Raw genomic sequence first — 14,848 nt, forward strand, 5'->3', positions numbered from 1 at the left:
TCAATATATCCTAGTGGTGTTGGACTATGCCACACGCTACCCTGAGGCAGTCCCTTTGCGAAATTCCTCTTCAAAAGCCATTGCAAGAGAGTTGTTTTACATGTTTTCCCGTACTGGTTTACCTAAGGAAATCCTTACCGATCAGGGAACTCCCTTTATGTCCAAAATCACCAAGGAATTATGTAAACTGCTGAAAATTAAACACCTGCGTACCTCTATATATCACCCTCAAACTGATGGTCTTGTCGAAAGATTCAATAAGACATTAAAAGGCATGTTGATGAGGGTGGTTAGTAAGGATGGGAAGGATTGGGACTGTCTTCTGCCCTATTTGATGTTCGCTGTACGTGAAGTTCCTCAATCATCCACAGTGTTTTCTCCTTTCGAACTTGTATACGGCAGACAACCCCGTGGTCTCCTGGACATAGCCAAGGAAACCTGGGAGCAAGAGTCCACACCTTATAGGAGTGTAATTGAGCATGTCACGTTGATGCAAGACCGAATCGCTGCAGTCATGCCGATAGTTAAGGAACACTTGTAGCAAGCTCAGGATGCTCAGAGCAGGGTGTATAACCGAACGGCTAAAGTTAGAAATTTTAACTCTGGTGATCGAGTGTTGGTCTTAGTGCCAACCGTAGAAAGCAAATTTCTTGCTAGATGGCAAGGGCCGTATGAGATAATTGAAAAGGTGGGGGATGTAAATTATAAAGTTTACCAACCAGGTAAAAGGAAGACAGTGCAGTTATACCATGTAAACTTAATTAAGCCATGGAAAGAAAGAGAGACCCTCGTGGCAGTAAGGACCCCCTATAGTCCTAACCCAGATGTGTATGTGTCAGAATCCCTCGCAGAGTTTGTGCAGAGAAACACAGACGTGTTTTCAGAACTGCCAGGACAGACCAGTATAATAAAACATGACATTGTGACCGAGCCTCAGGTTCGGGTCCACTTGAAACCCTACAGAGTCCCTGAAGCTCGTAGACAAGCCATATCTGAGGAGGTCAAGAAAATGCTAGACCTTGGGATTATTGAAGAGTCAAAAAGTGAATGGTCAAGTCCCATTGTATTGATTCCGAAACCAGATGGGTCATTGCGTTTCTGTAACGACTTCCGCAAGTTAAATGAGATGTCAAAGTTTGACGCATACCCAATGCCAAGAGTTGACGAGTTAATAGAGAGACTGGGCCATTCAAGGTATTTTTCAACACTTGATTTAACCAAAGGCTATTGGCAAGTACCCCTCACAGAGGGCGCCAAAGAGAAAACTGCGTTCATCACCCCGGATGGTCTGTTTCAATATATTTGTTTACCATTTGGGCTACATGGGGCTCCAGCGACCTTTCAAAGGTTAATGGACATAGTCCTCAAACCCCATCATCGGTATGCTTCGGTATATCTGGACGACATTATAATCTTTAGTGATGACTGGGAAAGCCACTTACCAAAAGTACAAGCAGTACTAGACTCCCTCAGAGCCGCGGGGTTAACAGCAAACCCAAAGAAATGTTCCTTAGGCTTGGAGGAAGCACGGTATCTGGGGTACATAATTGGGAGAGGGGTGATAAAGCCACAGGTCAACAAAGTTGAGGCTATCCAAAACTGGCCCCAGCCCTCAACCAAAAAGCAGGTCAGAGCTTTTCTAGGAATTGTAGGTTATTACCGCAGGTTCATTCCAAACTTTGCCAGCACAGCAGCGCCCCTGACAGATCTTACCAAGGGAAGTAAGTCTGTCATGGTCAAGTGGGACACGAAGGCTGAAAGCGCCTTTCAAGAGTTGAAACTGGCCCTGTGTAACCAACCAGTCTTAGTCACTCCTGACTTCAAAAAGGAGTTTGTTGTCCAAACTGATGCTTCTAATGTGGGGCTCGGAGCAGTTCTGTCACAAGAGATGGGTGGTGAGGAACATCCTGCGACCTATTTGAGCAGAAAACTTACCCCGGCTGAGAAAAACGATAGCATAGTTGAACGAGAGTGCTTGGCAATTAAGTGGGCACTTGAGTCCCTGAGATATTATTTATTGGGTCGTCGGTTTAGGTTGGTTACAGACCACTCTCCTCTTACGTGGATGTGTCAAGCTAAAGAGAGAAATGCAAGAGTTACACGGTGGTTTCTTACTTTGCAGAACTTCAAATATACTGTGGAACACAGAGCAGGAAAACTGCAGGGCAATGCTGACGCTTTGTCTAGGACACACTGCCTTGTAGCTAAATGTGTCCGATCCCACGGGCTCGAACAGAGGAAGAGGGTATGTGAGACAGTGACTGGTAAAGTCATTGAGGGAAGGTATATTTCCCCTAGAATCCTGTCATATGTATCCTAGGCTCCAGGGAATGAGTAGTTCTTGCAATAGAAAGCTCTAGTTTTCCAATCTCGGCTTAAGGAAAAGCCGGATAAAAGGGCCTGGAGTTGGATTGGAGAAGAGCAGGGCGGGTTCCCCAATCCCTAGTCCATCTCTGTTTGTAGGACAAGGTTGCTGCTCAATTAGCTGCCCCTTTAGAAACCAAGAGGAAAAGGACTCATAGACTATAGGTACACAAGAAAATATAATTTTATTGTTACACTCAGAAAATACAAAAATATATAAAAACACAGGTACACAACGAGGTGTATAAAATTGAAAGTCGATAGGTGGATCAAATGTCAAAAACCCTCAACACGGGCATGCCATATGTACAACAGTATAAGAGGTTCCGTTAGTATATAAATATATGGGGGAGAGAAAGCACCTCACCGTCACATACAGACAATGCTGGTTCACTGCAACGGGAGCAGTGCCATCTCACCACCAGATAGTGCATGCAAGTCAGCAGCAGATGAAAGTAACAACTACCGACTAGTAACACAAGAGTTACGTCTAACTCTTCAATTGCATGGTCCCAGAAATAGATCAAGGGAAAACGAGCCGGCCTACTATAGCCTGGTGTGAAGGGGAACCGAACGTCCGCTTAACAGAACCACTGATGTGGCAAAACTAAAAATGAAGGCTTACCCATGGAGGTGTTTTAGAAGTGAAGTGACCCAGCAAGTGTTGAGGCACCCCGACGCGCGTTTCGCAAGTATCGCTTCCCCTGAGGCCGTCTTAATAATGACTTCCGGACAGACCATTTCAGGTGTTTGGACAATTAAAAGAAATTAAAAGATGGCTATTTGTCAAGCATGGTGGAAGAGATTTGCTGGTCTGATGGGCTTTGGTCTTAGAAAAGTGGGAAATTTGTACAGGTTAAAAGGAATCTTAAACAAGGAAGGCAATTACTCCATTTTGCAACTCCACTGGAGAGGAATTAGAAGCAATTTCGGCCTAAGACAGGACAATGACCCAAAGCACTGCTACTAAATATGTACGACCTGTTTCGGAAAGAAGTGGTCAGCTGATATTCTGTCTGTAATGGATTGACCAGCGCAATTACCGGATCTTCAAGGAAATCAAAGTTCGAAGCAGAAACCATTATTTCTAGCCTTGTCATTGTGATGAGTAAAGTAGGAATTTTTGCTATAATTCAAAAATTTTCGGAGTGATTCCAAACGTTTATACGGTAGTGTATATAAAAATTCCGGTCAATATTAGTATTCATCTAAATTAATTGATTTTGGGCTTTTGGCCATTTTTCGCTCGAAAGAACTGGATTATAGTTCTCTTTATGGAATATATAACGAGATGCCCAGTAAAATGTCTGCCCTCTTGATCACTACTTAACCTCACATATCTCTATTGCTTCCCGAAACATTAACCTTTATAATATGTGTGTGTATATAGGAATATCAGCAGCTCATGTTACACTGCTGCCTTTTAATACATTATGCTGGTTTGGTTTTATTCTCCTTTTTTAAGTGTCAATAATAGTATACCATTACAGTGAATATTGTGTGGATTTAATATATTCTAACAAGTGTAAAAATTGTCACACGTTTTAATTATACAAAAAAAAACTAGCGTAAGATAGAAATAAACTATATTATACCCACACAACCACATATTTTTGTGAAATTTTGCATCAAATCCAAATGTTTTGTAAAAAAAATAAAAAATGCATTAAAATTAATGTTTGTGGCTAACAGTCTGACCCTAAGGCTACATTCACACGAGCATATCAGATTTGCGCGCGTGAAAAACATGCGTGAATCTGGTCCGTGTGTGTTGCGTTATGCATCAGCGTGCTTTGCGAGTGGCGTGCGTTTTTCATGCACTCAAAAAGCACTTTTTTTTTTTCAATGGAATTGATGTACAAATCACACGATTTTCTCGCACCCATTGACTGCAATGGGCGCGTAGATGCGTGAAAAACGCAGCAATATAGGACATGCAGTGAGTTTCACGCAACGGACAGACGCAGTGTAAAAACTCCTGCATGTGTGAATGGCCCCATTGAAATCAAAGGGTCCGTGTGCTCTGCGTGATTTTCACGCACAGCACACGAACGAGTTTTACGCTCGAGTGAATGAGCCCTTAGAATAACAACACCTAAAGATGTGCCGAGTTCCTACATGTCACTTCGGTTTATGACTACATGCACATATCTTAAAGAGATCAAAAATCCCCGCAATCCAGATACCAGTAAATATTTTAGTTAAAACAAATGGCCTTATTAGGCCTAGGAGGCTCTTCTCTCTCCTTTAGGCCTTGTGCACATCTAAGTGTTTTTACTGTCCGCAAATACGGATCTGATGGCTATTGATACACAGCCGTAGCCATCTGCAATTGCGTAAGCATAGAACTCTGAGTCCGTGCCGACACGAATAGGACATGTCCTATATTTTGCGGATAATTTCTACCACCCGGACACACATCCGTAAATATACGGAAAGGTTTTCGTGGCCAATAGAAATGAATGGGTCCACAATTTCATCGTGTTGTGTGCATGGGGCCTAAGTAGAAAAAAAACCACCCTAAAATATGGCAACAGAGCACATATCTACTAGGTGATAACTTGTACAAAAGTTTATATATTACACCCCTAGGTTTTCTGGAAGGCTGTACAGGAGAGACAGGACAGGGGCAGACTATGATTTTTGTTCCTGCTCTTAGTTGCAGCCCCCCCACACCGAGAACCAGAAAGTAAAACTTTTTATCTTGCTCCCCAACTTTAAACAAATGCGGCTTCCCAAAAGCTAAGCTAAGATTCCGGTCTTTAAAATTGTACTAAAAACAAAGCTTTTGCTCTTATATTTTAGTAGTGGCAATTATTTAGTCATGACTTATTTAATTGTCAGTTAAAGGGTTAATGATGGTAGGTAAGGATTGTTTGCTGTACTCTGTTTAATTGAAATACTGTTTTGATTATTTAAATGTTTCACTAGAAATAGAGAACGTCTTCTCTTCATTGGTTGTATAGGAATCTTCATATAGGAACATTTTAAAATATCTACGTTCTTGTGTTTTGCAATAGATAAAATAAAACCTATTTCCATTTACAACAGATGACGGCACCAAAAACCTTGTGGGATATCTCCTTTTATCTCGAGATTATGAAGAAAAATGTAACAATATCACAGAGGACAATCATGGAGAACGTTCCATTACCCTTCCTACCACAAATGAACCCTCAGTCCTTCACAACAGAGATCTATCTACTGACCCCACTAATCACAAAGAACTTTCATCTGATCAATCACAGATTGTTGAACATCTTACAGGAGATAAAGGGGGGAAAATATTTCCATGTTCTGAATGTGGGAAACATTTTAAAAAGAAATCCATTCTTTCTATGCATGAAAGAATTCACAGAGATGAGAGGCCATTTTCATGTTCAGAATGTGGGAAAAGTTCTCGGCAGAAATCAGATCTTCTTAAACATCAAAGAAGGCACAGAGGGGAGAAGGCTTTTTCGTTTCTAGAGAGTGAGAGAGGTTTTTGTCAGAAATCAGATCTCATGGTACATCAGAGAACTCACACAGGGGAGAAGCCATTTTCATGTTCAGAATGTGGGAAAGGTTTTACAAGGAAATCTCGTCTTATTGAACATCAGAGAATTCACACAGGGGAGAAGCCATTTACATGTCCAAAATGTGGAAAATGTTTCTCACAGAAAACATATCTTTTTAAACATCAGAGAACTCACACAGGGGAGAAGCCATTCTCGTGTTCTGAGTGTGGGAAATGCTTCACAAGAAAGTTAAGTGTTATTGAACATCTGAAAACTCACACAGGGGAGAAGCCATATCCGTGTCCAGAATGTGGGAAATGTTTTAGCCAGAAGTATGATCTTGTTAAACATCAGGTCATTCATACAGGGGAAAAGCCCTTTTCATGTTCAGAATGTGGGAAAAGCTTTAGCCAGAAGTCCGATCTTGTTCCACACCAGAGAGTTCACACAGGGGAGAAGCCGTTTTCATGTTCAGAATGTGGAAAATGTTTTACTAAGAAAGCTTATCTTATTCAACATCAGAGAACTCACACAGGGGAGAAGCCTTATTCATGTTCAGAATGTGAGAAATGGTTTAGCCAGAAGTCCAAACTTGTAAAACATCAGAGAACTCACACAGGGGAGAAGCCATTTTCATGTTCAGAATGTGGGAAATGGTTTAGCCAGAAGTCTGATCTTGTTAAACATCAGAGAATTCATACAGGGGAGAGGCCTTTTTCATGTTCAGAATGTGGGAAATGGTTTAGTCAAAAGTATGATCTTATTATACATCAGAGAATTCACACAGGGGAGAAACCATATTCATGTCCAGACTGTGGGAAATGTTTTAACCAGAAGTACAATCTTGTAAAACATCAAGTACTTCATACAGGGGAAAAGCCATATTCATGTTCAGAATGTGGAAAAAGGTTTAGCCAGAAGTTCGATCTTGTTATGCATCTCAGAATTCACACAGGGGAGAAGCCATTTTCATGTTTGGAGTGTGGAAAATGTTTTACTAGGAAATCCTATCTTATTGAACATCAGAGAACTCACACAGGGGAGAAGCCATATTCATGTTCAGAATGTGGGAAATGTTTTTTCCAGAAGTCTGAACTTGTTAAACATCAGAGAATCCACACAGGGGAGAAGCCATTTTCATGCTCAGAATGTGGGAAATGTTATAACAGTACATCAGCTGTTACACTGCATAAGAAGCGAAACCATTTTAATGTTCAGACTGTAGTAAATGTTTTAACTCCGATGTAGTGTTCCATGGAAATCATTTGGATTAAAAACCGCCCTCAGAATTCTGTTCTTTTTTTTTTTTTTTTATAGTTTTATTTTGGTCTTGAAATTTTTTACCTCAAAATTGCCCATCATCTGTGTTATAAGCACCACAACATTATAACGGCGCAAAGTTCAGCTACAAAATAGAACCTGGCTCCCTTCACAACTTTAGACACTGTGCCACATTCTACCGTGTCTGTGGTCTCCAGGTCCCTTATCCCTTTTTCTGTCCCAAGATGGTGCAAAGGTTAAGAAGAAAACTTACTTGCCTCCCTTGAAACATCCTGTCAGTGCTTTGGCCCATGGCAGAGCACAGCCCCAGATAAACCATTGCAACCTACAGCGCACTCACCCCTACATTCCGCAAGTTGAATCTACGAGGCTGACTAATGGGGTCAGATCCCTTCCTCGCCCCATAAAAAGGCTTCTTTGCAGTACTGACACACATTTTCCAGGCAACACTTTGCTATGCAGCATTAAATAGGTTTACCCTGTCATCCCACTCTTGTGGTGGGAAACGACTGTTTTTTAATCATAGCATCACCCACCAGGCTTTACCTCCTTAATCCGCCTTGGACCCCACTGCTTTGAACACACACTTTTTTTTAAGTGGCTTACTTTGAGCCATACCACTGGGGTCTGAAGTAATATATGGGACTAAAGTTGGGATTTTAAAATTAAAGGGTTATTCCTATCTTATAACTTGATACCATATCACTAGGATATGCCATCACATTATGATCAATGGGGGTCCGACATCTAAGAGCTCCATGATACTGAAAATGAAGAGGCTGCAGCGTGTATTTAGTGCTATGTTACCGCCTAAGTTTTCCCTTAGAATAAGGGAGCGCTGCAGTAACCTACACAGCAGGGGGCCGGGGCATCCCTGGGCAGAGTAAAACAGTTAAGGGGCCGCAGCCCCTTCAATCTCCGGATTGGTAGGCGTCTAAGAGGTCGAGCCCCCACTGATTATAAAGTGATGACCTATCTTAGCAATATGCTATCATTTTATAAGATGTGAATATGCCTTTAATTTAGGGGTCTGGTCTGAAGTAATTAAAAGGTCTGGTCAGGCATACCTCCTAACTTTTGAATTCGGAAAAGAGGGACATTTTAAGCCACGCCCCTAACCACGCCCAATATCCGTCATAAACACATCAAATCGCGGCCAGATCCTTCTGCAAATAAAGCACACATTCTCACTGCGGATCTCTAGACTGTCTGGATGTTACAGATATTATGTATCCGGTTATATCAACTTTGTGTTACTTTTCCTATCTTGGGTATAACATTCGCTCATCACGGCAGCAGCTGCTGCAGGACAAACCAAAAGGCTGAGAACAATGAAAGTCAAGAGGGAGACCCTGTTGTGGATGACTTTTCAATTGACAGGTAGCAGAGTTACATGAGTTACATGATGGGGATTTTTTTTCCAGTTGTGTATCTCTGCTACCGGTCAATGGAAAAATCATCCACCAGAGCCCCCCTGTAGATAGTGCCACATACAGCCACATACAGCCCCCCTATAGATAGTGCCACACACAGCCCCCTGTAGATAGCTCCAGATACAGCCCCCCTGTACATAGGGCCACACACAGCCCCCTGTAGATAGCGCCACACACACAGCCCCCTGAAGATAGCGCCAGACACAGCCCCCCTGTAGATAGCTCCAGATACAGCTCCCCTGTAGATAGCTCCAGATACAGATCCCCTGTACATAGTGCCACACACAGCCCCCTGTAGATAGCTCCACACAGCCCCCCTGTAGATAGCTCCAGATACAGCCCCCCTGTAGATAGCTCCAGATACAGCCCCCCTGTACATAGCTCCAGATACAGCCCCCCTGTACATAGCTACAGATACAGCCCCCCTGTACATAGCTACAGATACAGCCCCCCTGTACATAGCTCCAGATACAGCCCCCCTGTAGATAGCTCTAGACACAGCCCCCGTGTAGTTAGCTCCAGACACAGCCCCCCTGTAGGTAGCGCAACACACAGCCCCTTATACTTTGTGCGGAGAGCGGTAGAGGTAGCTGGCCCTACTGCTGCCACTCTCCGCTCTGCTTTCACTCACCGTCAGAAGAAGGCAGGAATCTTGTAGCGGCGTTCTCACTGGTGTGGACCAGTCCAGTCACCTGACCGGTGAGGTCAGGTGACAGGTCAGGTGACTGGACTGGTCCACTCCCGAGCCAGCATCAATCCAAGTGAGTACACCGCTGCAAGACTCCTGCCTTCTTCTGATCGCTGCTGTTTTGATTCAGCGCCCAGCGGGACATTTTGAAGTCCGGCCGGGACGGCGGGACAGAGGTGAGAAACCGGGACTGTCCCGCCGTAATCAGGACGGTTGGGAGGCAGGTCAGGTTTGAAATTAATTTAGGGGTCTGGTCTGGTGCCTGAAGTAATGTAGCAGTCTGGGGTGGGGTTAGAATTTTTTAAGGGGTCTCGTCTGGGGTCTGAAGTAATTAAAAAAAAATATGGCTTGAGGTCAGAATAAATTTAGAGTTCTGGTCTGGGGTCTGAATTTGTATTGCTATAGAGGGTTGGGATGAGCTGCAGAAAAGAGAGGCCAAAGAAGTCTGGAAGCAAAGTCTGCAGTAGTCCGGAGACATCATTTCAGTCTAGGTTGGATGGAGAAGAAAAGTAAACCAGACAATCTATGTAGAACTGTTATCTCACCATTATATGGCAAACTTATTGGTTATATTGATCTTTGTATAATGGGATAGTGTGCCTGTCGCTGACTGTGTGATCGGGTGTTTCTAAGTTCCACGTTTATTTTTTGTCTTGTGTTGACAGTGGGGCTTATATATTTAAGGGGATAGCAAAGGAGCGCGACCCAAGAATTTTTTTTGCGCCCCTAGAATTTAATTCTGGTTTCGACCCTGTCTACACAACTTTTCCACATGTGCGTCCCAAGCAAATTAAAGAAATAATTATATGTAACAGTCATGGTGCAGAGCTGTGTGTGTATAAAGCGTACAGTGCAGAGCTGTGCATGCATATAGTATATAGTGTAGAGGTGTGTGTGTGTGTGTGTGTGTGTGTGTGTGTGTGTGTGTGTGTGTATAGTGTAGAGATGTATATAGTATACAGTGTAGAGATGTGTGTGTGTGTGTGTGTGTGTGTGTGTGTGTATATAGTGTAGAGATGTGTGTGTGTGTGTGTATATTGTATATTGTAAAGAGATGTGTGTGTGTATATATAGTGTAGAGATGTGTGTATATATAGTATACAGTGTAGAGATGTGTGTATATAGTGTAGAGATGTGTGTATATAGTATAACGTGTAAAGTGTGTGTGTATATAGTATAAAGTGTAGAGATGTGTGTATATAGTGTAGAGATGTGTGTGTATATAGTTTAGAGATGTGTGTATATATACAGGCACTTCTCAATCAATTAGAATATCAAAAAGTTAATTTATTTCAGTAATTCAATTCAAAAAGTGTCTCTCATATATTCTATAGATTCATTACACACAGAGGGATCTTTTCCAGCATTTTTTTTCTTTAGTGTATGGATGTGTGTATATAGTGTAGAGATGTGTGTGTATATAGTGTAGAGATGTGTGTATATAGTATACAGTGTAGATATGTGTGTATATATAGTATACAGTGTAGAACTGGGTGTGAATATAGTGTAGAGATGTGCGTGTATATAGTGTAGAGATGTGTGTGTATATAGTATACAGTGTAGATATGTGTGTATATATAGTATACAGTGTAGAGCTGGGTGTGAATATAGTGTAGAGATGTGTGTGTATATCGTGTAGAGATGTGTGTGTGTATATAGTATACAGAGTAGATATGTCTTTGTATATATAGTATACAGTGTAGAGATGTGTGTATATAGTATACAGTGTAGATATGTGTGTGTATATATATAGTATAAAGTGTAGAGCTGGGTGTGTATACAGTGTAGAGATGTGTGTATATAGTATACAGTGTAGATATGTGTGTATATATATAGTATACAGTGTAGAGCTGGGTGTGTATATAGTGTAGAGATGTGTGTGTGTATATATAGTATATAGTGGAGATGTGTGTATATAGTATAGAGATGTGTATATATAGTGTAGAGCTGTGTGTATATAGTGTAGAGATGTGTCTGTGTATAGGGTAGAGATGTGTGTGTATATAGTATACAGTGTAGAGATGTGTGTATATAGTGTAGAGATGTGTGTGTGTATATAGTGTATAGTGTAGAGCCGGGTGTGTGTATAGTATATAGTGTAGAGATGTGTATATAATATAGAGATATGTGTATATAGTGTAGAGATGTGTGTGTATATAGTGTAGAGATATGTGTATATAGTATATAGTGTAGAGATGTGTGTGTATATAGTATATAGTGTAGAGATGTGTGTGTGTATATAGTATACAGTGTAGAGATGTGTGTATATAGTGTAGAGATGTGTGTATATAGTGTAAAGATGTGTGTATATAGTATAGAGATATGTGTATATAGTATATAGTGTAGAGCTGGGTGTGTGTATAGTATATAGTGTAGAGCTGGGTGTGTGTATAGTATATAGTGTAGAGATGTGTTTGAATAGTATATAGTGCAGAGATGTGTGTGTGTATAGTATGTGTGTGTATAGTATATCGTGTAGAGATGTGTGTATAGTATATAGTGTAGAGATGTGTGTGTATATAGTATATAGTGTCGAGATGTGTGTGTATAGTGTAGAGATGTGTATATAGTGTAGAGCTGGGTGTGTGTATAGTATATAGTGTAGAGACGTGTGTGTGTGTGTGTGTGTGTATATAGTATAGAGATGAGTATGTGTATATAGTATATACTTTTTTATTTTTAACGGGTCTTTCTACCTGCAGCTCCAAGGAACAGCAATGGGGGCTGCATGCGCACCTTCGTATGCCAACCTGTTCCTGGGGCTGTGGGAGAAAGATCTGTTTCAGGGTGGGCAGGGTGTCTCGATGGACCAGGTCATTTTTTGGGCCAGGTACATTGATGACATCCTGCTCATCTGCATAATTTGAATAAAAACAATCTAAATATCAAATTGACATACCATCAGGACAAATACCAAGCCGAATTCCTGGATGTTAACTTATCCAGGGATTCAAACAGCTTTCTTCAGACCGATGTGTTTCGAAAAACCACCGCAGTTAACTCATTTCTCCATGCTTCTTCCTCTCACCCTATACAGACCATACGAGCAGTCCCAACAGGTCAATTATTGAGGATTAGGAGGACTTGCTCCTCAATGGAGGTATTTAAAAAGCAAGCATATGACCTTATAAATCGTTTTCTTTCCCGTGGATACAGTAAAAGGTCTATAAAAAAAGCGCACCATCGTGCCAAGAATACTTCAAGGGAAAATCTTTTATTCCCTAAACCAAAAAATAAATCTGAAGTGCAGGTAAGATTTACAACTGAGTACCATTCATGGTGGTTTCAGATGAAAGAAATCATGAGAAAGTTTTGGCCTGTGTTACTTACAGATCCCACCATTGAAAAATACATCACTAAACAGTGGCGTAACTACCACTGTAGCGACTGCTACGGGGCCCGCGGCATGAGGGGGCCCGTGTCGCCCGCCGGCACGGGCCCCCAACATGGCCGGAGGCTCCGCTAGCTGCCGCTTTGGCTACTACAGCGCGACGGCAGAGCAGGGAGGTATCTCCCCGCTCTGCCATTAAAGGGGTTGTAACTACAAAAGACATGTATCCCCTATCCACAGGATATCCACAGAATAGGGGATACATGTGTGATCGCTGGCAGCGATAAGGAGAACAGGGGACCGAAAGCCCCCCCGAAGTTCTCCATCACAAACCTCGGACTTCCGGGGTCTGTGTCGGCAACTCCGTAGAAATGAATGGAGCGCCGGTCGCGCTTGTGCGCATGCGTGACCAGTGCTCCTTTCATTTTTATTGAGCTGCGCAGACGCCGGAAGTCCGAGGTTAGTCATGGAGAACTTCGGGGGACTTTCGGTCCACCGGTCTCCTTATCGCTGCCAGCGATGACACATGTATCCCCTATCCTGTGGATAGGGGATACATGTCTTTGTAGGACAAACTATAGGTCAGATTTTTTTGGGGGGTTGGGGCTGTATGGCGTTACCTACAGGGGGGCTGTATAGCGTTACCTACAGGCGGGGCTGTATAGCGTTACCTAAAGGCAGGGGCTGTATAGCGTTACCTACAGGGGGGGTTGTATAGCGTTACCTACAGGGGGGCTGTATAGCGTTACCTACAGGGGGGCTGTATGGCATTACCTACAGGGGGGCTGTATGGCGTTACCTACAGGGGGGCTGTATGGCGTTATCTACAGGGGGGCTGTATGGCGTTATCTACAGGGGGGACTCTGTATGGCGCTATCTACAGGGGGGCTGTATGCCGCTATCTACAGAGGGGCTGTATGGCGTTCTCTACAGGGGGCTGTATGGCGTTCTCTACAGGGGGGGCTGTATGGCGTTCTCTGCAGTGGGGGTCTGTATGGCGTTCTCTGCAGTGGGGGTCTGTATGCCGTTATCTACAGGGAGGCTGTAAAAAAGGCACTATCTACAAGGGGGGTTGTGTGACACCCAGGGGAGGGGCCCCAGTCAAAAGTTTGCTATGGGGCCCAATCTTTCCTAGTTACGCCCCTGTCACTAAATACCCGAGTGTCTCTGCTCGACGTTCAAGAAATCTTAAAGACCATCTTGTTAGGTGTCACTATCAACATAATAGCCAGAAGTTTCCCTTTGGCACTAAGGGCCCGAAGTGGGGCTGCAACGCATGTGGACGCTGCATCGCATGTCCCAATATTGAGAGGGCAATGTCATTTACTGATTCAGTGGGTAAGCGTACCTTTAGTATCACACATTCTATCACTTGCTCAATCAAAGCAGTAGTTTACTATGCCACGTGTCCTTGCCCCAAAATATATGTACCACTAGAAAGCTTAAAGTCCGAGTCAGAGAACATGTTCGAGATATTTTGGGAGCAACAGAGATAGAAACCCTAAAACCTGTAGCAAGACATTTCAAGGTCCATCATTCACGTAACCCAATGAAATTTAGGCGTGGTTCACACGACCTATTTTCAGACATAATGGAGGCGTTTTACGCCTCGAATTACGCCTGAAAAAACGGCTCCAATACGTCGGCAAACATCTGCCCTTTGCTTTTAATGGGTTTGCCGATGTACTGTGCCGATGACCTGTCATTTTATGCGTCGCTGTCAAAAGACGACGCGTAAAATTACAGCCTCGTCAAAAGAAGTGCAGGACACTTCTTGGGACGTTTTTGGAGCCGTTTTCTAATAGACTCTATTGAAAACAGCTCCAAAAACGGCCGAAAAAACGGTGCGAAAAACGCGAGTTGCTCAAAAAAGTCTGAAAATCAGGTGCTGTTTTCCCTTGAAAACAGCTCCGTATTTTCAGACGTTTTTGGCTCAGCGTGTGAACATACCCTAAAAGTAAGGCTGGGTTCACACGACCTATTTTCAGACGTAAACGAGGCGTATTATGCCTCGTTTTACGTCTGAAAATAGGGCTGCAATACGTCGGCAAACATCTGCCCATTCATTTGAATGGGTTTGCCGACGTACTGTGCAGACGACCTGTAATTTACGCGTCGTCGTTTGACAGCTGTCAAATGACGACGCGTAAATGGACTGCCTCGGCAAAGAAGTGCAGGGCACTTCTTTGCCACGTAATTTGAGCTGTTCTTCATTGAACTCAATGACGCACAGCTCAAGATTTACGAGCGTCTC

The 14,848-nt window shown here is 42.9% G+C and overlaps 1 protein-coding gene across 1 annotated transcript in view; it reads left to right on the forward strand.

The window, feature by feature from the left end:
• LOC142663008 (uncharacterized) overlaps positions 1 to 7,150 on the forward strand; it is a 75,535-nt gene extending 68,385 nt beyond the window's left edge. The window contains 1 exon segment of the mRNA XM_075841302.1: positions 5,416 to 7,150. Within this exon segment, the coding sequence (XP_075697417.1) occupies positions 5,416 to 7,109 (1,694 nt within the window). The 3' untranslated portion in view covers positions 7,110 to 7,150.
• The last annotated feature ends 7,698 nt before the right edge of the window (positions 7,151 to 14,848 follow it).

This window comes from Rhinoderma darwinii, chromosome 11 (assembly GCF_050947455.1).
Source record: "Rhinoderma darwinii isolate aRhiDar2 chromosome 11, aRhiDar2.hap1, whole genome shotgun sequence".
NCBI lineage: Eukaryota > Metazoa > Chordata > Amphibia > Anura > Rhinodermatidae > Rhinoderma > Rhinoderma darwinii.